The following is a 26,837-nucleotide window of genomic DNA, read 5'->3' as shown; positions in this document are numbered from 1 at the left end:
AAGAATAAAATAAGAGGAAATATGTTCTTGTATCGCTTTGTGAATGAGGCCCTTTTATTCTCAAAGTTAACTTTTCAGGAATGAATAATTACAAATAAATTGTACATAATACAATACGTTTTGAATTGTGTTTCACAGGTGAAAGGATCTTGGAATGTACTCCGCTTATAAAGGACCAAGCGAGCTTTAATGGTCCCCTCCACTCAAAAACATGTTTTTTCTACAGCTAACTTCAGCATGACTTTGACTATACAGATTGTTATTAACTCCTCTTGGAGGCATGACTGACTATACAGATTGTTATTAACTCCTCTTGGAGGCATGACTGACTCTACAGATTGTTATTAACTCCTCTTGGAGGCATGGCTGACTATACAGATTGTTATTAACTCCTCTTGGAGGCATGGCTGACTATACAGATTGTTATTAACTCCTCTTGGAGGCATGGCTGACTATACAGATTGTTATTAACTCCTCTTGGAGGCATGACTGACTATACAGATTATTAACTCCTCTTGGAGGCATGACTTTGACTATACAGATTGTTATTAACTCCTCTTGGAGGCATGACTGACTATACAGATTGTTATTAACTCCTCTTGGAGGCATGACTGACTATACAGATTGTTATTAACTCCTCTTGGAGGCATGACTGACTATACAGATTGTTATTAACTCCTCTTGGCGGCATGACTGACTATACAGATTGTTATTAACTCCTCTTGGAGGCATGGCTGACTATACAGAGTGTTATTAACTCCTCTTGGAGGCATGACTTTGACTATACAGATTGTTATTAACTCCTCTTGGAGGCATGGCTGACTATACAGATTGTTATTAACTCCTCTTGGAGGCATGACTTTGACTATACAGATTGTTATTAACTCCTCTTGGAGGCATGACTGACTATACAGATTGTTATTAACTCCTCTTGGAGGCATGACTGACTATACAGATTGTTATTAACTCCTCTTGGAGGCATGGCTGACTATACAGATTGTTATTAACTCCTCTTGGAGGCATGACTGACTATACAGATTGTTATTAACTCCTCTTGGAGGCATGACTGACTATACAGATTGTTATTAACTCCTCTTGGAGGCATTACTTTGACTATACAGATTGTTATTAACTCCTCTTGGAGGCATGGCTGACTATACAGATTGTTATTAACTCCTCTTGGAGGCATGACTGACTATACAGATTGTTATTACAGTAACTCCTCTTGGAGGCATGACTGACTATACAGATTGTTATTAACTCCTCTTGGAGGCATGGCTGACTATACAGATTGTTATTACAGTAACTCCTCTTGGAGGCATGACTGACTATACAGATTGTTATTAACTCCTCTTGGAGGCATGACTGACTATACAGCTTGTTATTAACTCCTCTTGGAGACATGACTGACTATACAGATTGTTATTAACTCCTCTTGGAGGCATGACTTTGACTATACAGCTTGTTATTAACTCCTCTTGGAGACATGACTGACTATACAGATTGTTATTAACTCCTCTTGGAGGCATGACTGACTATACAGAGTGTTATTAACTCCTCTTGGAGCTATGACTGACTCTACAGATTGTTATTAACTCCTCTTGGAGGCATGACTGACTATACAGATTGTTATTAACTCCTCTTGGAGGCATGGCTGACTATACAGATTGTTATTAACTCCTCTTGGAGGCATGACTGACTATACAGATTGTTATTAACTCCTCTTGGAGGCATGACTTTGACTATACAGATTGTTATTAACTCCTCTTGGAGGCATGGCTGACTCTACAGATTGTTATTAACTCCTCTTGGAGGCATTACTGACTATACAGCTTGTTATTAACTCCTCTTGGAGGCATGGCTGACTATACAGATTGTTATTAACTCCTCTTGGAGGCATGGCTGACTATACAGATTGTTATTAACTCCTCTTGGAGGCATGGCTGACTATACAGATTGTTATTAACTCCTCTTGGAGGCATGACTGACTATACAGATTTTTATTTGTGCAGAACTTGTCACCAGAGCTCCCTTTTCACAATCGCTTCTCTGCACTTTCTTAAAATCAGAGCTGTGGCCTTGTGACGCAAATAATCCTGCAAACCTATCCTGGTCACTATCACCCAGCTGGCCACACTGTCATCCAGGAAAGGCTAGCTGCTAACGTGAAACTCTTATTATAAGTTGATAGTTATCTAGTGATCTATGCACAACAATAGTTATAACAATATTGTGTAAGCCAAGAAGTGTTGTTTGGATGAAATACACTTTTGGTTTAGGTGGAAAAAGAGAAAGTTAACTGGCTTGGGGGAAAACGTGATATATAGATCCATAGATCCATAGATCCGAGAAGGTGTCCATAGATCCTAGAAGGTGTAGAGATGCTGCTAAGACATTTTCAGTAATTTATTGAACATTTAGGTGGAGAAAACCAGACCTAACAAATTGTTATTCAATATATAACATTTGTAAAGTGTTAGAAACACATGCAGATCTTTATATTCAAGTAAGATGATCAAAAATAACTCCATTTTAACTTTTCAGGAATTTTTAAATAGAAAAAGCTCTCCATCTGCTGGCTTGACTATAGGCTCCTCTGAGTTGAACCAGAGAGAGAGAATACTTCCGTGAAAGAAGGCCAACTGAAATTGCAAGCCTTTGGATGTGTTGATGTAAAACAATCAAGGTTTGGGACCAAGTCACCGTCTTGGAAGGACCCAATTGGTTTTTAAGGGGTTTTCGTGGAGCTGAGGGTCATGGAATGTACTCTGTGCATGTACTAGCAACATGTAAAGCTTCAAATGGGGTAACAAAATCTAAAAGAACAAAGAAGAAACTAGGCTTTTTATGCAACTGCAGCTTTGAATCTGCTCCATGTCTGCGTTGTCTCTGCTTTGTCCCAGCTGTATGGTTTAGATGTGTTGTGCTGTTTAGGAGCATGGTGATGTAAGCTCTCTTCTCTCCAGACATCAGTGCTGTCAGCCTTCCAAGCAGTAATCTACTACTGCTGTGCTCATGCATGAAATTATATATATATATATATATATATATATATATATATATATATATATATATATATATATATATATATATATATATATGCATACACACACACATATTTATATATATTTTACGCCTTTCACATTCTAAATCTTTGACTGCGTATGAAAATGTACTACTTAGTTTAGAAACTGTCCCAGTAGGCTACTTTTGGCATCCAGAACTGGGAAGAAGATGTATAGAAAGGGCAGCAGTTCGAAGCCATCCGGTATGGCTGAAAATCCCCTCAAATTACAGCTGACAGTATGTACTTTAAGCTCGTAGTCAGTGTGGTATTTCACATTCAACGTAATAACAGTATGGAGCCAAAACATCAAATGATATGTCACTGCCCAAGTTATGGAGATCACTGTGTACCATATATTGTGCTTTTTGGGAGCCAAAGTTGTGATGTCATTCCTGGTCTCAGTCAGCTTTCCAGCCAGTAATCTACTACTGCTGGCTGAGTCCCAGGCCTAGAGCTACCCTGCAGCTAGGAGGACTGCCTCTAGTTAGCCTCCAGCTTGGAGGACTATGTCTCTAGTAGGCCTCCAGTTAGCCTCCTGCTAGGAGGACTATGTCTCTAGTAGGCCTCCAGTTAGCCTCCTGCTAGGAGGACTATGTCTCTAGTAGGCCTCCAGTTAGCCTCCTGCTAGGAGGACTATGTCTCCAGTAGGCCTCCAGTTAGCCTCCTGCTAGGAGGACTATGCCTCCAGTTAGCCTCCAGCTAGGAGGACTATGCCTCCAGTTAGCCTCCTGCTAGGAGGACTATGTCTCTAGTAGGCCTCCAGTTAGCCTCCAGCTAGGAGGACTATGTCTCTAGTAGGCCTCCAGTTAGCCTCCTGCTAGGAGGACTATGTCTCTAGTAGGCCTCTAGTTAGCCTCCTGCTAGGAGGACTATGTCTCTAGTAGGCCTCCAGTTAGCCTCCTGCTAGGAGGACTATGTCTCTAGTAGGCCTCCAGTTAGCCTCCTGCTAGGAGGACTATGTCTCTAGTAGGCCTCTAGTTAGCCTCCAGCTAGGAGGACTATGTCTCTAGTAGGCCTCTAGTTAGCCTCCTGCTAGGAGGACTATGCCTCTAGTTAGCCTCCTGCTGGGAGGACTATGCCTCTAGTTAGCCTCCTGCTAGGAGGACTATGCCTCTAGTTAGCCTCCTGCTGGGAGGACTATGCCTCTAGTAGGCCTCTAGTTAGCCTCCTGCTAGGAGGACTATGTCTCTAGTAGGCCTCTAGTTAGCCTCCTGCTAGGAGGACTATGTCTCTAGTAGGCCTCCAGTTAGCCTCCTGCTAGGAGGACTATGCCTCTAGTTAGCCTCCTGCTAGGAGGACTATGCCTCTAGTAGGCCTCCAGTTAGCCTCCTGCTAGGAGGACTGTCTCTAGTAGGCCTCCAGTTAGCCTCCTGCTAGGAGGACTATGCCTCTAGTTAGCCTCCTGCTAGGAGGACTATGCCTCTAGTAGGCCTCCAGTTAGCCTCCTGCTAGGAGGACTATGTCTCTAGTAGGCCTCCAGTTAGCCTCCAGCTAGGAGGACTATGTCTCTAGTAGGCCTCCAGTTAGCCTCCTGCTAGGAGGACTATGCCTCTAGTTAGCCTCCTGCTAGGAGGACTATGTCTCTAGTAGGCCTCTAGTTAGCCTCCTGCTAGGAGGACTATGCCTCCAGCTGGGAGAACTATGCCTCTAGTTAGCCTCCAGCTAGGAGGACTATGCCTCTAGTTAGCCTCCAGCTAGGAGGACTATGCCTCCAGTTAGCCTCCAGCTGGGAGGACTATGTCTCTAGTAGGCCTCCAGTTAGGAGGACTATGTCTCTAGTTAGCCTCCAGCTAGGAGGACTATGTCTCTAGTTAGCCTCCAGCTAGGAGGACTATGTCTCCAGTTAGCCTCCTGCTAGGAGGACTATGCCTCCAGTTAGCCTCCTGCTAGGAGGACTATGTCTCTAGTAGGCCTCCAGTTAGCCTCTTGCTAGGAGGACTAGGCCTCTAGTAGGCCTCTAGTTAGCCTCCAGCTAGGAGGACTATGTCTCTAGTAGGCCTCCAGTTAGCCTCCTGCTAGGAGGACTATGTCTCTAGTAGGCCTCCAGTTAGCCTCCTGCTAGGAGGACTATGTCTCTAGTAGGCCTCCAGTTAGCCTCCAGCTAGGAGGACTATGTCTCTAGTTAGCCTCCTGCTAGGAGGACTAGGCCTCTAATAGGCCTCTAGTTAGCCTCCTGCTAGGAGGACTAGGCCTCTAGTAGGCCTCTAGTTAGCCTCCAGCTAGGAGGACTATGTCTCTAGTAGGCCTCCAGTTAGCCTCCAGCTGGGAGTACTATGTCTCTAGTAGGCCTCCAGTTAGCCTCCTGCTAGGAGGACTATGTCTCTAGTAGGCCTCCAGTTAGCCTCCTGCTAGGAGGACTATGCCTCTAGTAGGCCTCCAGCTGGGAGGACTATGTCTCCAGTAGGCCTCCAGCTGGGAGGACTATGCCTCTAGTTAGCCTCCAGCTGGGAGGACTATGTCTCCAGTAGGCCTCCAGCTGGGAGGACTATGCCTCTAGTTAGCCTCCAGCTGGGAGGACTATGTCTCCAGTAGGCCTCCAGCTGGGAGGACTATGCCTCTAGTTAGCCTCCAGCTGGGAGGACTATGTCTCCAGTAGGCCTCCAGTTAGCCTCTTGCTAGGAGGACTATGTCTCTAGTAGGCCTCCAGCTGGGAGGACTATGCCTCTAGTTGGCCTCCAGTTGGCCTCCAGTTATCCTCCAGCTAGGATGACTAGAGGCCTCTAGTTAGCTTCCTGCTAGGAGGACCAGGCCTAGAGTAGCATAGGAGTAATTTTGTCTGTAACTTTGCATGTCCCTTGAAGAAGAGATGCCAAGTAAAATTGGTTTTGGGTTGTCTGTTTGTAACGTAGCCCTGATATCTGCCATGGCCTGGTCTTGAGGAAGAGATCTGAGGAGGAAATAACAGAACAACCAGACACATTAACCTGACGCTCTGGATCTCCCTCTTCTGTTCCCTCTGCTCTTTGCCCCTTCACGTATCAAAATGTGGAGGAAACAATTCTGTTTTGGCTCCTGGATTTAACCACAAAATAAATCCTAATCTATCTGTCTGACACCAGTGATGTCAACAGTCGGTGAACGGAACAAGTCAACGCTCTTATTCACTCCCTTCAGTTTCTCCCCCAAATAAAATTACATTGTTTTATTTTTTATACAAAAAAATATTAATAATAATACTCTCTACTTGTCACCAGTAGAGATTGTTGGACCAATGGGGTGATCATGGAGCAATGAGCATGGTCCTAATGAAAACAACAGTCTCGTGACTTTTTACATTTAGATTATATTCAAAGTAGATTCATTATACAGCACAAGTACATTACAATGAAAAGTAATTCGGCATCCAACCAGAGTGCAAATGTAACGGTAAAGTGCAATAGTAATATGCAATGTACAGGTGATTAAACTGAGTATAAAATATATAAATTAGTACTACTGAGTGTAGTGCTAATCAGATGTATGTACAGAGTTGTAGTATTAATATGATACAGGTATAACGACTCTAATTTCCCCAAGGCGATCAATAAAGGAATATCTTATCTTAAAGGTCCCATGCATTGGGGAGCTCCCGTGGCTCACCGCATATCTCGGCGCTGTTTCTGCATCGGGGAGAGCCGTGCTCGTCGCGGATCTGGGGGACACGAGTTCGATTCCCGGACCCGCCGTCATTTCTCGGGGTGTCTTCCCCTGCTCTACATCCCATTTCGGCCCGTTTCTGTCGGTCATGCTTGACCAGAAAAGCGATAAACGCTAAAAAAATTAAGTAAAAAAAAAAAAAAAAAAATGTCCCATGCATTGCTATTCCTTGCACTATTTGGGCAACTTTACACAATTCCTCTGAATCTATGGAACACATCTGTAAAGTTTCTTTCAAAAAAATTCATTGTTTTATATTTTTAATCAAGTACTCAAAAGTCACCCACACAGTCTGCGACTGGCAGACAGAGAGAGAGATAGAGAGATAGAGAGATTGATGGGGATACTAATTAATTTCTTAGTTATATAGTTACACTTTCAATAACATCAGCGTATTTACATAGCAACGACCGAGGTCGACCTAGATATAGCAAGCGTTAGTCGACGTTCATATCTCAGCCCGTGCTGACTCAGTTGTGCCCATTCTGCGGTCTGTTAATAAAGTTTTCAATCAGACAGATGTATGGAAAGGCTTTTATTATAACATCCGTTGCAGTAAAATCATTATGCCTCCAGTCGTTTAGTCCTTCTGCGGAGCTAAAAGCTAAACGTCGGCCGCGGCGAGCTACCGCTGCCATTGTTATTGTCATTGAGCTCTCGAATGGCGGAAGTAAAAAATTAATACGCGCTTGCCGATTGGTGCTAAGAACAGCAGGGCGGGTGCAAGCGATGTGACGTAATTGGCAGACGCGACTGTCAATCAAAATGATTCTGTTTGCCGACTGAATGAATGAGAACGTTATTAACAGATTGCAGCATGGGTACAATACAGTACAGCTCAATACAACAACAGTCAACAGTGGACTGGAGGATGCAGACCAGAGAAAGACTTTCGTCTTGTTTACATCAGGGTCCCCCATTTTCAATTCATATTTCATATCTAAATCATATAATATCTCATTGCTAAATATATGCAATATATAATCTAATAATCCAATAATCTAAATCTAATATATAATATAATGCTAAATGCATGGGTATTTTATTTTGTCTTTAATGTTAGCTTGCAAACTCAAATACTGTCTTGGTAAGCCTCATAATGAATTGTTTGGGGAAAAAAAGAAAAACATCGTGATGCGTATCGTGTATCGCCGAAAGGTCAGAAAATATCGTGATATCATATTTAGGCCATATCGCCCAGCCCTAGTGTGTGTGCATGCGCTTGTAGTGCTCCTTGAATGAGATCACCACAACACACACACACACACAACATTGCATTAATCAGGAGGACAAGAAACTCTGCATACCTTTGTTTCACAATGAAAAGTGCTTTATAAATAAAATGAATTATTATTATTGTAAATAACCCCATGAAAGGTTTATTATTTTTATGGGTAATTACCCGCTTCATATTTGTGATGTTACTGGTTTCAGGGTGTGCCTAAAGTGATCAATGTGTTGGGCCGTTTATAGAGATCTATGCCAATTAATGTTTATGTATATCCGGTAGGGCTGCAACTAATGACTAATTTGGTAGTCGACTAATCTGTCGATTATTTTTTCGATTAGTCGACTAATCGAAAACCAATTATGTAAACAAAAAAAAAAGGATATAATTTTTTTTTTTTTTTTTTTTTTTTAACTACCTATCTTTGTGAAAGTGGCTTCTCAGCTCTGGTCCAGCTGAAGACAGAGCAGAGGAACAGATTGGACATTGAGCATGACCTCAGAGTTGCTTGTCTACCATCACCCCAGACTTTGAGACTCTTGTCAGGACCAAACAACAACATCATAACATGATGATCCCATAGCAAATTAAAATAATGACTCATGAAACATTTGAATTTGGATCTTAAGCCACTTTAAATGAAAATGTATTTGAAGAACAATACAGCAATCACTCATAACAAGATAAATAAATTAAATAATACAAATTAAAGTGGAAGTGTACTTTAAATAACTAAAAAAATTATAATAAAAAAATAAAATAACTAGCAGCATCTGCCCCCAGCACCGCGGCTGATGGGGCTGTAACTTGGTCCAGGACCAGGAGGGTGATGTGGAACAGCTGTAAGGGGAGAGGGGGATGAGTCAGATCAGACAGACTTCTAGGTCTTTTGTTTGCGGTGTGTGAGAGGAGTCTGTGTGTGTATGTGTGTGTGTCTTACTCTGATCGCTGTGTGAGTGAGAGGAGTGTGTGTACTGTGTAATTTGTGTGTGTGTCTTACTCTGATCGCTGTGTGAGTGAGAGGTGTGTACTGTGTAATTTGTGTATGTGTGTGTGTCTTACTCTGATCGCTGTGTGTGAGTGAGAGGAGTGTGAATGTGTGTGTGTCTTACTCTGATTGCTGTGTGTGAGAGAGAGGAGTGTGAATGTGTGTGTCTTACTCTGATCGCTGTGTGTGAGTGAGAGGAGTGTGTATGTGTGTGTGTCTTACTCTGATCGCTGTGTGTGAGTGAGAGGAGTGTGTATGTGTGTGTCTTACTCTGATCGCTGTGTGTGAGTGAGAGGAGTGCGTGTGTAATGTATTGTGTGTCTAGTCTGATCATCATCTCCTGCAGGGGAACAATGTTTTCAATGTCCAAAATTTGCTATGGGATCATCATGTTATGATGTTGTCTGGAACCCTGAGAAGCCACTCTCACAAAGATAGGTAGTGCACAAAACAAACAAAAATTAATGACTAATCGACGCAACAATTTCTCGTCGACGATTTTTTATAATCGACATTGTCGATTATGTCGACTAATCGTTGCAGCCCTAATATCCGGGACTTTTTTTTATAAGAATTGAGAGGCCTACTACGATATTTGTATATGTGACCTTTATTTTGAAAACCGTGTTGCGACGCAACCTTGTTTAAGTTTACGCTTTTGACAGTGAAATGTTCAGTTCAACTTGGCTCGAAGGAAAGTCTCTAATCAAAAAGGTTTAATGGACCTGTATGAGGCCATAGCTCTTACGGTGGGACTTTATAGAAGACAGGGCTGTACGCTAAGCTTTTTCACTAGGGGCACACTTGCCCCTAAATGAGAAATTTAGGGGCAAAGAATATTTTTTAGGGGCACATTTTTAAATAACTATTTTACCATTATAGTAGGGCTGGGCGATATGGCCTCTAAATGATATCGCGAGATTTTTTGGCCATATCACGATACACGATATATATCGCAATATTTTGACATTTCCTCTAAAGCACTTAAAAATGCTTGATTTAACCCTTTGATGCATACAGTCACGCCAATATGATGATTATAATAAGTCCCTGCAACATATGTTTGCATTATTTAACCATGAAGATGCTTTAAAAAATAATTTAATGAAAATGTACTAAGAGTAGTCTACTGACACACTAATCAAAAATTTATTTAAATCTAAGATCATTTATATAAAAACTTTTGGGTGCCTTTTTTTTGCACAGTACTGTGTTTTCTATCCACTTTAGCCAAACACACACACACACACACTACTGTGAGAAAATAATAATCACACACACAAAGGGATAATGGCTTATAGCAGACTTAATTATTTTAGAATATTTCAGATAATGAAATTAAATGTTTATCATCAACTATCCAGTTAGTATTTATACTGTCTGTAACGTTTGGCTACTTTAAATCATTGAATGTAGAGAGAGCTGTACTGTATTGTACCCATTCTGCAATCTGTTAATAAAGTTTTCAATCAATCGGAGCGAGAGAGAGAGAGAGAGAGAGAGAGGGAACGAGAACGAATGAGAGAGCCAGCCCCCCCCCCCCCCCCCCCCCCCCCCCGGGTTTTGTTCTAGGTTCGCGTTTTGATCGTCTAAGCTGCCGTAGGTGATGACGTCACACTCGAATGTAAACAGGACGCGTTTAACAGACGGAGATGGAAAGTGGATGATATACAGTAACAGAAACAAATAACCAATAAATATGAAGTTATGTTTAAACTTCTGTTGTCAATATAACCCACCCCCTTTCCTCCCGAATGGAACTAGTGTTGTGGAGTCCGCTTTGACTGGTGTCCAGGGTTAGCAGCAGCTAACGCTAGTTAGCTTAGCATAATCCTAATGGATACCGTGGATAGCAGCTAACGTTAGCCCATTGCTCGTGTCAATCAAATTGCATGTTATTAAAGGTCCGCGCTGGTCTGTCTAATGAAATTACAACCGCAACATTATGCCCTGGTTGTAGGCTAATGTTTTATCCAATTTGTATGGATTAATTTAGGAGTGAAATGCGAATGAAGGGTTGCAATCACTACTCGCAAGCTTGCCCCCAGATGATATTTTCCACTCGCACCGGCCAGATTAGGGGGCAATTTGCGACTCGATGATCGCAGTGTACAGCCCTGACCCTCTGTTTGAGGAAGTTATTTCACTGCTCTGTTGTTGAGCGAATTGTGGGCGGTGACTACAACCAGTATTATTCACGTCAGCAAAACAGTCAAATCAGAATGGCTTAGTTGAGTGAGGGAAGATCTCGTGAACTCGAGACTAGACTGATGAGTCAATATGATAATTAGAGACACAGACCACATTGATATAATCCCCCATTGCTAGGAAACAATGCTAAACACTGGAAAATGCCATTTATAATGCATTGGACCTTTAAGACAATATTGTAGTAGTCATATTGACCAGCAGCATAAAGGTAAGGAATATATAGTATCTACAGATATGTAAAAAGGATTATATGCAGTTATGTACAGACAGATGTGGATATATATATATATATATATATATATATATATATATATATATATATATATATATATATATATATATATATATACACGGTAAGAATGAAGATGTATATACAGCATTATTGTTTTAATAGTTAGAATGCTCGTTAATATATTTCGTTCTATCAAATTAATGCAATCGGTCAATCGATCAGTCGCCCCTGATCCACTAGAGTTTCCACGGAGATGAAGATCGCTTATGGTTCCGCACTACAGAGACCTTAAATCTGGCTGTCGTTCCTGTTCTGGAGAGTGACCTGTGGCTCCTCCCAGGCCCGGTGCCGGCGGAGTCGGGGGATGGATTGCCTCATGTCTCTTGGCTCAGACCGCAGTGTTTCCCTCCTGTTGTTCCATGCTTCACATCTCCGATAACCTGCAGCTGATTTTGCTCCTCCGTGGCTCATGTATTGGAAAATGTACGATTACTTTATTTGCCGATTTGCACAAGGACCCTGGAATCCGTCACATCGCACACCTCCCCCAGACACACACACGCAGTATCTTCAGGAAGGACAGAGCTAGAATCGTGACATTTTGTAACGACAATTGTTGTCTGACAAATAATTGCAATTGCTGATTTAATTCTCCCATTCGGCTTAAATCCAAAGTGCGTCCAGATCGGTGACGTTGTGCAGTGATGGCGTCGGAGCGAGGGAAGCGTGCATCGATGAACCTCAAAGGGTTTGCGCTCTCGCTGAAACCGCATCTAACCTCTGCATTTAACAGTCTGTCCTGCATAAGGATTTAGGCTACTTTACAGGCAGTTTTTATCAGACTCTTAAAAGAACACACCAACATTATGGGAAATGCGCTTAACTGTCTTCTCCTGAGTCAGACAAGAAGATGGATACCAGTTTCCTCTGTGTGTTCAGTAGAATGATGTCCGGCTGCAAGCTGACGCACCACAAATTGCGTCGGTCAGTCCTTTGTGCCTGTAGACACCAAGCTCCGCAACCGAGAGCAAGGAGTGCCTGGGTTAACTGCTGGAGAACTGGAGAACTATTAGAAATGGTTAGACCTGTAACTACTAAACCCTGCTCAGACGCACTTTGCACAAAGACTTGCATACCATTCACTCACATCTTCAATCATATTTCTACGCACATTTATATTTATTGATAATCTGTTTATTTATACTGGGCTGTACATATTGATGGGAGTCTGTAAATTATACCAGGGTGAGCTGTACATAGTGACATTGTTGATATAGTCTACTCTGTATATTATACCAGGGTGAGCTGTACATAGTGACATTATTGATATAGTCTACTCTGTATATTATACCAGGGTGAGCTGTACATAGTGACATTATTGATATAGTCTACTCTGTATATTATACCAGGGTGAGCTGTACATAGTAATATTATTGATATAGTCTACTCTGTATATTATACCAGGGTGAGCTGTACATAGTGACATTATTGATATAATCTACTCTGTATATTATACCAGGGTGAGCTGTACATAGTGACATTATTGATATAGTCTACTCTGCATATTATACCAGGGTGAGCTGTACATAGTGACATTATTGATATAGTCTACTCTGCATATTATACCAGGGTGAGCTGTACATAGTGATACTATTGATGGAGTCTGTATATTATACCAGGGTTCCCACAGGGTCTTAAAAAAGTCTTATATTTAATCATCTGAACTTTAGGCCTTAAATATATATAATATATTTTAATAGATATCCGGTTAGTAAGATACTTCTATGTTGCGATAACCTCTCTATCTGGTTTAAATGTGTTTGGGGGAAATATCTGGGCTTTAAAGTAAGCAGTACAGTAACAGCAGTCTCAGGGCTAGATCCACAAAGAATGGATTGCACGGAGCAAGTTGCACCCTTACTTACAATTCATTATTAATTGAAAATGGGGGACCCTGATGTAAACCAGACGAAAGTCTTTCTCTGGTCTGCATCCCCTTAACAATTGTGTGTATTTAGCCGTACTGTATTGTACCCATTCTGCAATCTGTTAATAAAACTTTCATTCAATCAATCAATCTGCACGGTGATTGATTGAATGAAAATTGTATTAACAGATTGCAGAATGGGTACAATACAGGACGGCTCAATACACACAATTGGTAAGTAAGGGTGCAACTTGCTCCGTGCAATCCATTCTTTGTGGATCTAGCCCTCGGTCTTCCCCAACAATTCTTCTTTCATAGTAGTTTTCCTTCATCCTTTTTTGCCAGTATGGCCGTGAAATGGGTATTAAATTCTATTTAAGGTGGTCTTAAAAAGTCTTAAATGTAACTCGTTGAAGCCCACAGGAACCCTGATATTAGTGATATTATTGATAGAGTGACATAAGGCTCACCTGTCCAGAGATCCAGTGCAGTTCAGACCTTTTTCTTAAATAAATGTTTTTGCAATATTTTCATTCTCATATTGTCTTGTTATGATCCTGCCTGCGCCCCTCCTCTTGCTCTCCTGTCGATGCTTCGACACCCACATCTCCCCACAGGGATTTAATAAAGATCCATCTTACAGGCAGGTTTGCTTGCAGTCCTGCGTCCTTGGAGCAGTCAAGTGATTAGGTGCCTTGCTCAAGGGCCCTTCGTCACTGTAGAGTGTAACGCCACCCGACCTCCAGTTGCTCAGCTCACAGCTGGAATACACCCTCCTATCAGGGATTGAACCAACAGCCTTCTTGTTATTAGATCATGCCAGTCATTGGTATTGGCTCTGGTTATTAGTCCCATACATACTAGATGTGCTGAGTAATGCTTTGGATACGTTGCTATCACACTGTGTTTCTAATGGAACCGTTGCCTTAGAAGGCTGAGTCTTTATTAGGACCTCTTCTAGCCTTACGGCTTCTCTTTATAAGAACATACTTTTATCAGTTCATAACACAACGGACAACTAGAAAGAACAACAACAACCACCGCCACTACATTTATTTTGATTTAATTACTGGATTGTCATTATTATTATTATTATTATTATTATTATTATTATTATTATTATTATTATTATTATTATTATTATTATTATTATTTATTATTTATTATTATTATTATTATTATTATTATTATTATTATTATTATTATTATTATTATTATTATTATTATTATTATTATTATTTCTGTCATTGTCCTGTGATTTATCATTGATTATTACTGTTACTGTATTGTTTGTCTAGTTTCATGTTAAAAAAAAAAAAAAAAAACACTGCCACTCTCCTTGCATACTCTGCAACTTAGTCCCAGTGACGTTTGAGAGTGATCGTAACGTGCTATTTAAAATCTTTCTTTAGAAGTCTGCGGCAGACACTATGGTGAAATGTGGTTCTTCTGGCAGAAAACGATGCTATTTGCATTCTTCTTAAATCCCTGTGAAACCATGTTTAACCTACAATATTTTAATCTTAATCTGTAATTTAATTGGCTGATTCAAATAAAGCATTTAAAGTGTGTAAAAAAAGCTTTACTATGTAAATAAAGTATTAATCGACCACAAGGGAAATTATTTTTATATAATGTACATTATGTTATAGCCATAGGTAATATATTTACATATTGTAACTTTATGTCCTAACCATAACCATTAAGCGAATGTTAAAACTAACCTTTAGATAGTGGTGAGAGCACTCTCCCACAATGATTGTTCGCTCATCTCCTGGTCGCAGCCTTTGTTTTGGACTTTTGCCTATACAATGTAAATATATTACTGGCTACAACATAATGTACATTATGTACCTTTCTTCCTATGGTCGATTAGTACCTTATTTGCGTTTTCTGTTGGGACCTTGTTTTTGTGTTGGATGGTGCATGTATGTCATTGCGGTTATCGAGAGGATTTTGAATCATTGGTAACTATTTGAAGAATAGGTAGATGACACTCTTGTGTGCACTACGCTGTTGTTGTTGGTTGTTGACAGAATCTGGCTATGGGGCGACAATAATGTGGTCAAGAGGCATGGTTTCTATCTTTAGCCTTTAAGCGGCGTGGTTTATTCATTCATTCACATGGTATGAGCAGCAGCACATGAGTTCTCCTCTCACTGAGAGGCTGGTGGAGAAAGAGGTAGAGGGGGAGGAGACATCTCTATTTATACTCGCCACCTGGTGTTATCAGGAGTGGCTCCGCCTAGAGCGCCCTCTAGTGGGAACAGTTATATATGCAGTTAGACAGTTACTAACAATCCAAATTGACTCTATTTATGTAGTGCTTTTATCCAAAGTGCTTTACAACTTATGCCTCACATTCACTCACACGTTCACGCTGAGTCTGATTACTACTTCAACACGCTGCCCGGGAGGGGCCAGAATCTGGAACTTTCCGATTACCAGACGTCCGCTCTACCGCCTGAGCCACTGTGCTCGAAGACCGTTTGATGTAATGTTACACTAAAGAAGCACCCTGCCCCTAACTGATTACTTTGAGTGACATTTAATTTTCGTATACAAAGGTAAAATAGAATGAATTAAGTTGATTGTTTACATGGTATTTTTATGTGCTGATTAAGTTGCATTATAGGTGCTATTATAGATAGCTTTTTTATATACATATATAAATTGACAGGGTTTTTACAAAGGTGTGGACTAAAAGTATTGCTTTCCCCCCAAAAAAGATATTTATTAATGGAATTTATCTTTTTATGTTTGCAGGTCCAAAATTAATGTTTACATTTTGCAGGCATGTATCCCCTCCCTACTTCCCATTTCCCCACATGGAATACACCGGTTTGGAAAAGATTACATGCTGGTGCTCAAGTGCGACATCTAGTGGCTGAATGTTATCTATAGCACCTTTAACTCTGTGGCCAAAAATCCCATCAAAAACACAATGTATAGTTTAAAAAAAACTGTGTGAATCAGGGAGTAAAGCTTTTCTGAAACACATACTTTTTACAGATACAAGGTTTTCAGACGGCACCAGTGTATCATTTCTTTCTTAAAGGTAGAATCTCTAATGCCGTCAAACAGCGACCTCTAGGCAAAAGAGCACCACTTGGTATTGCACTTTGGTAAAAAAATCTGGAGAAATCCACTCTATAATAAGTTATAATACTAACTACCTTTAGTCCAAACCATCTGATTGGTTTTCCTCTTGTGTTCCAGAACAATTCGTCCGGACCACGTGGTTCGTTCCGTGTACAAGGCCACGGGCTGCACCGACAACTCCAACCACCACGTCATCTACCTGGAGCATGTGGTCGTGCGCATCACCATCACACATCCCCGCCGAGGGGACCTGTCAATCAACCTCACTTCCCCCTCCGGAACCAAGTCTCAGCTGCTGGCTAACAGGTAAACCACTAGAACCAAGTCTCAGCTGCTGGCTAACAGGTAAACCACTAGAACCAAGTCTCAGCTGCTGGCTAACAGGTAAACCACTAGAACCAAGTCTCAGCTGCTGGCTAACAGGTAAACCACTAGAACCAAGTCTCAGCTGCTGGCTAACAGGTAAACCACTAGAACCAAGTCTCAGCTGCTGGCTAACAGGTAAACCACTAGAACCAAGTATCAGCTGCTGGCTAACATGTAAACCACTAGAACCAAGTCTCAGCTGCTGGCTAACAGGTAAACCACTAGAACCAAGTCTCAGCTGCTGGCTAACAGGTAAACCACTAGAACCAAGTCTCAGCTGCTGGCTAACAGGTAAACCACTAGAACCAAGTCTCAGCTGCTGGCTAACAGGTAAACCACTAGAACCAAGTCTCAGCTGCTGGCTAACAGGTAAACCACTAGAACCAAGTCTCAGCTGCTGGCTAACATGTAAACCACTAGAACCAAGTCTCAGCTGCTGGCTAACAGGTAAACCACTAGAACCAAGTCTCAGCTGCTGGCTAACAGGTAAACCACTAGAACCAAGTCTCAGCTGCTGGCTAACAGGTAAACCACTAGAACCAAGTCTCAGCTGCTGGCTAACAGGTAAACCACTAGAACCAAGTATCAGCTGCTGGCTAACAGGTAAACCACTAGAACCAAGTCTCAGCTGCTGGCTAACAGGTAAACCACTAGAACCAAGTATCAGCTGCTGGCTAACAGGTAAACCACTAGAACCAAGTCTCAGCTGCTGGCTAACAGGTAAACCACTAGAACCAAGTCTCAGCTGCTGGCTAACAGGTAAACCACTAGAACCAAGTCTCAGCTGCTGGCTAACAGGTAAACCACTAGAACCAAGTCTCAGCTGCTGGCTAACAGGTAAACCACTAGAACCAAGTCTCAGCTGCTGGCTAACAGGTAAACCACTAGAACCAAGTCTCAGCTGCTGGCTAACAGGTAAACCACTAGAACCAAGTCTCAGCTGCTGGCTAACAGGTAAACCACTAGAACCAAGTCTAAGCTGCTGGCTAACAGGTAAACCACTAGAACCAAGTCTCAGCTGCTGGCTAACAGGTAAACCACCACTAGAACCAAGTCTCAGCTGCTGGCTAACAGGTAAACCACTAGAACCAAGTCTCAGCTGCTGGCTAACAGGTAAACCACTAGAACCAAGTCTCAGCTGCTGGCTAACAGGTAAACCACTAGAACCAAGTATCAGCTGCTGGCTAACAGGTAAACCACTAGAACCAAGTCTCAGCTGCTGGCTAACAGGTAAACCACTAGAACCAAGTATCAGCTGCTGGCTAACAGGTAAACCACTAGAACCAAGTCTCAGCTGCTGGCTAACAGGTAAACCACTAGAACCAAGTCTCAGCTGCTGGCTAACAGGTAAACCACTAGAACCAAGTATCAGCTGCTGGCTAACAGGTAAACCACTAGAACCAAGTCTCAGCTGCTGGCTAACAGGTAAACCACTAGAACCAAGTCTCAGCTGCTGGCTAACAGGTAAACCACTAGAACCAAGTATCAGCTGCTGGCTAACAGGTAAACCACTAGAAACAAGTCTCAGCTGCTGGCTAACAGGTAAACCACTAGAACCAAGTCTCAGCTGCTGGCTAACAGGTAAACCACTAGAACCAAGTATCAGCTGCTGGCTAACAGGTAAACCACTAGAACCAAGTATCAGCTGCTGGCTAACAGGTAAACCACTAGAACCAAGTCTCAGCTGCTGGCTAACAGGTAAATTACTGTTTATCTTTTTATTGTCTTTTTAAAATTATTTTGTGTGTGTGTATATATATATATGTCAAATGAACAGATATATTTGAGTTTTATATATATTTTTTTTATATACTAAAAAAAACGTATACGTTCATTCATTCATTGGATTTGGTTCAAAAGTTTATTTTTTCATAATATTCTCCTTGGCCTAAAGGCAAGTAAGCCTAATATCGCCCTATACCAGAACGGATTACTTTGGTTGACCAGTAGATGTTGGGTTTCCCATGCAGAGAGCCTAGGTTCAAATCCAAGTTGGTTATACCTGTGTGTGTGGTGTCCAGGTTATTTGACCACTCCATGGAGGGGTTTAAGAACTGGGAGTTCATGACCACACACTGCTGGGGGGAGAAGGCAGCAGGAGACTGGACCCTGGAGATCCACGACTCCCCCTCACAGCTCCGCAGCCAGAAAGTACCAGGTACCTGTTTACACAACTACACAACTAGAATCTGTTTACATAACTAAACCACTAGAATCTGTTTACACAACTACACCACTAGAATCTGTTTACACAACTACACCACTAGAATCTGTTTACACAACTACACACTAGAATCTGTTTACATAACTAAACCACTAGAATCTGTTTACATAACTAAACCACTAGAATCTGTTTACACAACTACACAACTAGAATCTGTTTACATGACTAAACCACTAGAATCTGTTTACACAACTAAACCACTAGAATCTGTTTACACAACTACACCACTAGAATCTGTTTACATAACTACACACTAGAATCTGTTTACATAACTACACCACTAGAATAACATGACTAAACCACTAGAATCTGCTTACATAACTAAACCACTAGAATCTGTTTACATAACTAAACCACTAGAATCTGTTTACATAACTACACCACTAGAATAACATGACTAAACCACTAGAATCTGCTTACATAACTAAACCACTAGAATCTGTTTACATAACTACACACTAGAATCTGTTTACATAACTACACCACTAGAATAACATGACTAAACCACTAGAATCTGTTTACATAACTACACACTAGAATCTGTTTACATAACTACACACTAGAATCTGTTTACATGATTAAACCACTAGAATCTGTTTACATAACTAAACCACTAGAATCTGTTTACACAACTAAACCACTAGAAACTGTTTACATAACTAAACCACTAGAATCTGTTTACACAACTAAACCACTAGAATCTGTTTACATAACTACACCACTAGAATCTGTTTACATAACTATACCACTAGAATAACATGACTAAACCACTAGAATCTGTTTACATAACTACACCACTAGAATAACATGACTAAACCACTAGAATCTGTTTACATAACTAAACCACTAGAATCTGTTTACATAACTACACACTAGAATCTGTTTACATAACTACACACTAGAATCTGTTTACATAACTAAACCACTAGAATCTGTTTACATAACTACACACTAGAATCTGTTTACACAACTAAACCACTAGAATCTGTTTACATAACTAAACCACTAGAATCTGTTTACATGACTAAACCACTAGAATCTGTTTACACAACTAAACCACTAGAATCTGTTTACATAACTACACACTAGAATCTGTTTACATAACTAAACCACTAGAATCTGTTTACATGACTAAACCACTAGAACCTGTTTACATAACTAAACCAATTAACTAAACTTTACATAACTAAACCACTAGAACCTGTTTACATAACTAAACCACTAGAACCTGTTTGCATAATAATAATTAATTGCATTTATAGCGCTTTTCTAGACACTCAAAGCGCTTTACAATGTAGGGTAGAAATTGCCTCCCTAACTAAACTACTAGAATCTGTTTACATAACTAAACCACTAGAATCTGTTTACATAACTACACACTAGAATCTGTTTACACAACTACACCACTAGAATCTGTTTACATAACTAAACCAATTAACTAAACTTTACTTAACTAAACCACTAGAACCTGTTTACATAACTAAACCACTAGAACCTGTTTACATAACTAAACCACTAGAACCTGTTTACATAACTAAACCACTAGAACCTGTTTACATAACTAAACCACTAGAACCTGTTTATATAACTAAACCACTAGAACTTGTTTACATGACTACACCACTAGAATCTGTTTACATAACTAAACCACTAGAATCTGTTTACATGACTACACCACTAGAATCTGTTTACATAACTAAACCACTAGAACCTGTTTACATAACTAAACCACTAGAACCTGTTTATATAACTAAACCACTAGAACTTGTTTACATGACTAAACCACTAGAATCTGTTTACATAACTAAACCACTAGAATCTGTTTACATGACTACACCACTAGAACCTGTTTACATAACTAAACCACTAGAACCTGTTTACATGACCCAAGGAAACTAGTATAACCTGTTTACTTAACCTAACTAAACCACTACAACCTGTTTACATGACCCAAGGAAACTAGTATAACCTGTTTACTTAACCTAACTAAACCACTACAACCTGTTTACATGACCCAAGGAAACTAGTATAACCTGTTTACTTAACCTAACTAAACCACTACAACCTGTTTACATGACCCAAGGAAACTAGTATAACCTGTTTACTTAACCTAACTAAACCACTACAACCTGTTTACATAACCCAACCAAACCACCCCTAGATAGAACCCAACTAAACCATGTGTTTGGAGTTGGCTGACACTTGTTTGTCTGCAGGTAAGCTGAAGGAGTGGTCCTTGGTGCTTTATGGCACCTCTGTGCACCCGTACTCCGCCCAGCGCAGCGAATCCACGCACGTCGACAGGCCGCGCTCCATCGGGCTGCCCGCAGATGAGGAGTTCACGGAGGAGTACAGTGGTATGTCTGATGCGTCGACAGCACCGGTTACCATGACAACATAATAGCACGGTGGTGGTCGGTTCACTTTCAATTCAGTCGATTCAGAATTTGAATGGAAACTATAACTATGATGGATAAAAAAAAAATATATATATATATATATATAGAGAGAGAACGCTTCCAGAATGTTATTTTTTTTAAAGTGAAATTAACATGGTGTTAAATTAACACCAGTTATTAACACATCGCAGGCAGCCATTTTAGCTCCACGTGGTTGTTGCTAAGTAACAGGTGACCGTGCAGTACACGGCTGGTCTCTCTCTGTTAAGTCAACCCCTTTGATCAACAGTGGTGTCGCCTGCCTAAAGAGAGAATTTAGAAAAGCACAAATGGAAAATACCAATCAAGTCCATTTATCTATAGACTGTTTGAACATGACAACGAAAGACAACGAAACCAGCGTTTTAGAACCGACTATATTTGATTTCCCTTAAAGGGGCAGTTCACACAAAATAAAAATAGAAGATCCCCTTTAACACAATGGACACCAGACCCGAGATAAGTCGGGTTAACTCGCCATCGCTTGAGCGCCAAACCCAAGAAAAGTCGGGTTTTAATCGTTATTTCTTTTATTAGCTATATCCATTCATAATTCATCCATCCAGCCTGATGTTATCATTGGGAATGGCTCTGAGATCGCAAACGGCCAATACCGCCGCCTAACGCCTTGCGGCCGCTATTGCACTCCATTTGAAACAATGTGGTTTGTTTTCTCGGCCGAGCTGCGGCGTGGGGGCAGGGTCTAAACACTCCGGCAAAACAAGCGCTTATAGGGATGGCATCGACGAGGGTCCCCGCCCGCCCGTTCATGTGCAATGCTGGATAAAGTTGGACACACGATCGCAATCAGTATTTGGAATGGCAATCAGATAATTGGATTATTCTTTTTGCAGTACATTTGAAATTTGAAATATTTGAAATTTTATTTGAAGGATAAACCCCTTGAGATATGCTATCTTGTTTTCGAGGGGGTCCTTAACATAGGATACAAAACATACAATACAATACAATACATAACAAAACAAAAAACAAGACAACAAATGCACTTATACACTGACAGACGCTCTCCCAAGCTCACTCCCACAATCCACACTGATAGACAAGGTAAGGACTATATGTCAGGGCAGCTCTGGCTGCAATTGTAGCTTACCACCACCGGTATGACTGTGTATGAACGAATAATGGACTCTGTAAGCGCTCTGGGGTCACTGGGGTTATATAAGAGCGCTATATAAATCCAATCCATTATTAGCGAAGCCAGGTTGCCACCCACACTATAGTAATCTATACTCTTTTTATTATTTCTTTATTCCGCCGATTTTGCAAACACAACTCCTGCCAGAGCGTTCGCGCCCCATACACGTGAAAGGTATCAAAACGACCGGCTTGCTCCAAGTCACAGCGCTATTGCTTTTCGGAAAGTTTCACCGCACCATTTGGCTACAAATCGACTTTAAACAGGAAAATTTCGGTCCCATTGGAAATGCATTGCAAGTTAGAGTGGAGGAGCTGAAATATTTTTTTTCCACCACCTTGGCTAAATTGTGACAGTGATCTCAATTTTGGACGTAGAAAAAAAAACACATCAAAACGATGACACGGCTGTCGGCTCGCTCACAAAAGAAAAATTAATGGAATTGGACATTTCTATCTCAACTGATGACCATTTGTTTGAAGGTTCTCCTCCCCATAGACACCAATGTGTTCGCACTCTAGAAAAACCAGATTATTTAGCTTTTCCCCCCCTTGTGTCCCGATCGCCACCAAGGCCACAATTGCCGATGGAATGACACAATATCGCACACAACCCTTCATTGGGATCCTCAGGTGCTATCAAAGTCAGGTGCTCACATTAACGGCAATAAGCTTAATGTCTTATACTTTTCTTTTAAACATCGTGAGACTGCAGGCATGCGTCTGCCCTCATTGAAATGCATTGTATCGAAAGTGCAAGTCATTCGTGCCTAATTAGGTAACAGGTGTGTGGCTCATGGGCCCATGGCTACAGCTGACCTGCCAATGACCTCTCATGGAGTTAACCCTTAATCGCCCTTCTGTGTAGCAGTACTGAATTGCTTGACAGCGCCCTCTGTCTTGCGGGTTGTGTCATTGTACTCAGTAGGGATGTGCTCTTTCATTGGTCTATGTTGACCCATTGTACTCGGTAGGGATATCCTCTTTCATTGGTCGATGTTGACCACTCCCCCGATCCTTAGACCACGCCCCCTTACGCCACACCCCCTCAGTGTATCTCTTGAACCGTTTGTCGTCGAGACTTGCGGGTTGTGCCATTGGACTCGGTAGGGATATCCTCTTTCATTGGTTGATGTTGACCACTCCCCCGATCATTAGACCACGCCCCCTTAGGCCACACCCCCTTAGTCCCAAAAAAAATTCAAAACTCTGAAAAGTCAGAAACATTTAAAAAACTCTGAAGTCTGAAAAAGTTAAAAAACTCGGAAAAGTCCGAAAAAGTAAAAAAACTCGGAAAAGTCAGACAATTAAAAAAACTCTGAAAAGCTAAAAAAAATAAAAAACTCTTAAAATTTTTTTAAAAACTCTGAAAAGTCAGAAATGTTTTAAAAACTCTGAAAAGTCAGATTTTTTTTTAAAACTCGGAAAATGAAAAAAAACTGAAAAGTCCCAAACATTTTAAAAACTCGGAAAAGTTTTTTTAATAAATTTCTTTTGTTTGTCATAGATACTCGCGAGAGACCCTCTCCCGTTGGCCGGCGGTGCACAGGCGTCACCCACACTTTCACAATTTCCCCCGCGTGGAATTGTCTAGTTATTATTATTATCAATCTTGCGTTGTTCTGATAATTTCCCCCCCGCGATCGCAGCGTGTGTATAATGTACTGTGTAATGTATGCTGTTGGTGGCGATCGAAGCATAGAAAAACTACCTCCCCCCACCCTTTCGTGCATGCATGATGAAACATAATACCGATAATCTAGCATTGATTTCAGATTGATTCAATAATCAGGCGAGAAATGGTATGATTTATAATAAAATGCAGTAAAGCGCTGTTTGGCGTAGTTTCCTGGGATTACACAGATCACTCTAAAACTATACTCATATTCACCACAGTATAAAACGGAAATGTATGGATGAAATTTTTTTCTGTTTTTTGCATGTTGACCGGAAGAAACTCACTGACAATCAACGTTGTTATTAGATCCATAGCTATAATAAGGTGGGTAGGGATTCACATTATTTTACGGCTGTGGGTAGGGCGTTCCACATTATTGTGGCATAATCATGGCCGCCTAGTTATAGTTGAAAGTGGGGGTGCAAGATTATTAAGTGACAGGCAAGGGGTGGTTTGGAAGGCGTCTGGCACGACCCCCTCCACGGCAGATTTTTTTAAATTGAATGAACACCTGTATGTGCAATTTCCTGCAATATAGAGCCTTCAATCTTGACCAATAAAGCTGCTCTTTTCACTATAAAACTCAGTTTATATTGCAGTATGATAGCCAATTAGTATAATAATAATAATATATTAATTAGGGATGTCCCGATCGCGTTTTTTTTATTTAGATTTTGAGTATCTGCCGATACCGATCTTTCCCGAGCCGATCTTTCACATTAGTAACCAATTTGACGCATTTTTGTCAGAAACTGGCGAAGCTAGACAAGCCCCTCCGTTCGCATCCCCAGCAGCAGTAGCAACAACAACAAAAACAACAACAACCATTCTTAAATCATGACCATGTCAACATCATGAAAGATTCACAGCGAGGGCTCTTTTAGCTAACGCTAACTAGGCACGTAGCTATACATTACAGTAGCATCACTTCACTGTCTGCCGAGTTAGCGTTGGATACCAAGCAAGCTAACATTGACTTTAAAGCCAGCATTAGCTAATGGTTAGGTAACGCTAACGCTAGCTGCAACGTAGCTCATATATTGACGCTATCAATAGCCCCAGTCGAGCGCGGCGGCTCGCATCACCATATGAGAAATATTCAGTTTCAATCTGTTTGCGCATTTAGTATACAGTCACAGTGTTCGACTTACGTAATGATTTGCTCCATTTTGGTGTGAAACGCAGACGAATAATCCTCACAAAGCGAATGTTATCCAATATCCAGATGAATTTTCTTCATTCAAACGAGGCATTCAAAACAGCTGTTTGGCACCAGCCGCCTCCCCCATTCATTTGCTCGCTCTAGTCACATAACGCCCGCCTTGCAAACATTGCAACTAGCTATATTGGACTGGCTTTGGTTTCAATTTTAAAATGCTTCCAAACTTCTGACATTTTGTGTAGCTGCACAGAGTCATCAGGTGAACATAACCTGCCCGGCCGTGTTTACTTGCGGGAGCAACACGTTGTGGTACCATCGCATGACCTCATGCTCTGGGGGAGGGACCGTGGGAGGCAGTTGATCAAACCATTAAAATGTGGAGGGCGGGGGGGTCACAATCTTTGGAAACTTAAAAACTCGCTATTAAGTGTCATTGCGTATTATTAATTTGATTGAAATTACGTAGTTATGGTTACATTTATATATTGGGGGGGGGACATATCATATTTTTCATATGATCAAAAAGTGGGGGTGCAAAAGCACACGTTTGCTCCCCCAAGTTCTATTGTGGGGGTGCAGCTGCTCCACTTGCTCCATTGCTCAGGCGCCCGTGGGCATAATTGCTAAACGTGTTTAGTCCCTTGTTTGAGCCGAATCTGGGTTGGACATGATTTGTGGAACTCCCTCTGGTGTTGTGGTCGTGGTATTCACTGACCTTTGGGAAGTATTTCGACATGTACATGGGTACCTTAGTGGTGTAGTGTATCTTGTAGACCAGGCCCATTGCAAGTTGCTGTACTCTGTCGTCTACTCTAAGCCATCCTAGGTTGTCAAAATGGGCAGGGGTGAGGTGGGTTTTAGGAGTAAGGTCAAGCAGTAGTCTGACCAGTTTGTTTTGTGATGTTTGTAATCTTGTTTTTAGTGCCAATCCACAGACCTGGTTGTGAACAGTTTCATGTAGGAACTATTTACACCCCCATTCATTACTATGGGTTATTTTCTTTGTTTATTATCTTTTGTCTGTTTTCACTTTGTAATGCTTTTATTCTCTTACTTCCACAGGTCGCTGCGACCCTGAGTGCAACGAGAACGGCTGCGAGGGCCCCGGCCCCCACCAGTGCATCAACTGTCTGCACTACTTCCTCAAGTTCAAGAACAACACCAGGTTAGAACAACACCAGGTTAGAACAACACCAGGTTAGAACAACACCAGGTTAGAACAACACCAGGTTAGAACAACACCAGGTTAGAACAACACCAGGTTAGAACAACACCAGGTTAGAACAACACCAGGTTAGAACAACACCAGGTTAGAACAACACCAGGTTAGAACAACACCAGGTTAGAAGTAGGGATGCACCGATCCGATATTGGTTTATTTTCTGTCTTTGTTTACAACAAATCAAAAACACACTTGTGATCC

The 26,837-nt window shown here is 41.2% G+C and overlaps 1 protein-coding gene across 4 annotated transcripts in view; it reads left to right on the top strand.

Annotated features, from left to right (window-relative positions):
- pcsk5b (proprotein convertase subtilisin/kexin type 5b) overlaps positions 1 to 26,837 on the top strand; it is a 292,169-nt gene that overhangs the window by 224,925 nt on the left and 40,407 nt on the right. For all 4 annotated transcript variants that reach the window (XM_084338245.1, XM_084338244.1, XM_084338246.1 and 1 more), the window contains exons 12-15: positions 16,509 to 16,697; positions 18,779 to 18,915; positions 21,198 to 21,338; positions 26,477 to 26,579. In XM_084338245.1, the coding sequence (XP_084194371.1) occupies positions 16,509 to 16,697; positions 18,779 to 18,915; positions 21,198 to 21,338; positions 26,477 to 26,579 (570 nt within the window). The remainder of the gene's footprint in view (positions 1 to 16,508; positions 16,698 to 18,778; positions 18,916 to 21,197; positions 21,339 to 26,476; positions 26,580 to 26,837) is intronic.

The sequence above is a fragment of the Notolepis coatsorum genome (assembly GCF_963971535.1).
Source record: "Notolepis coatsorum genome assembly, chromosome: 2".
NCBI lineage: Eukaryota > Metazoa > Chordata > Actinopteri > Aulopiformes > Paralepididae > Notolepis > Notolepis coatsorum.
Note: the sequence above shows the minus strand (reverse complement) of the source record. Positions and strands in the feature narration are given on the sequence as shown.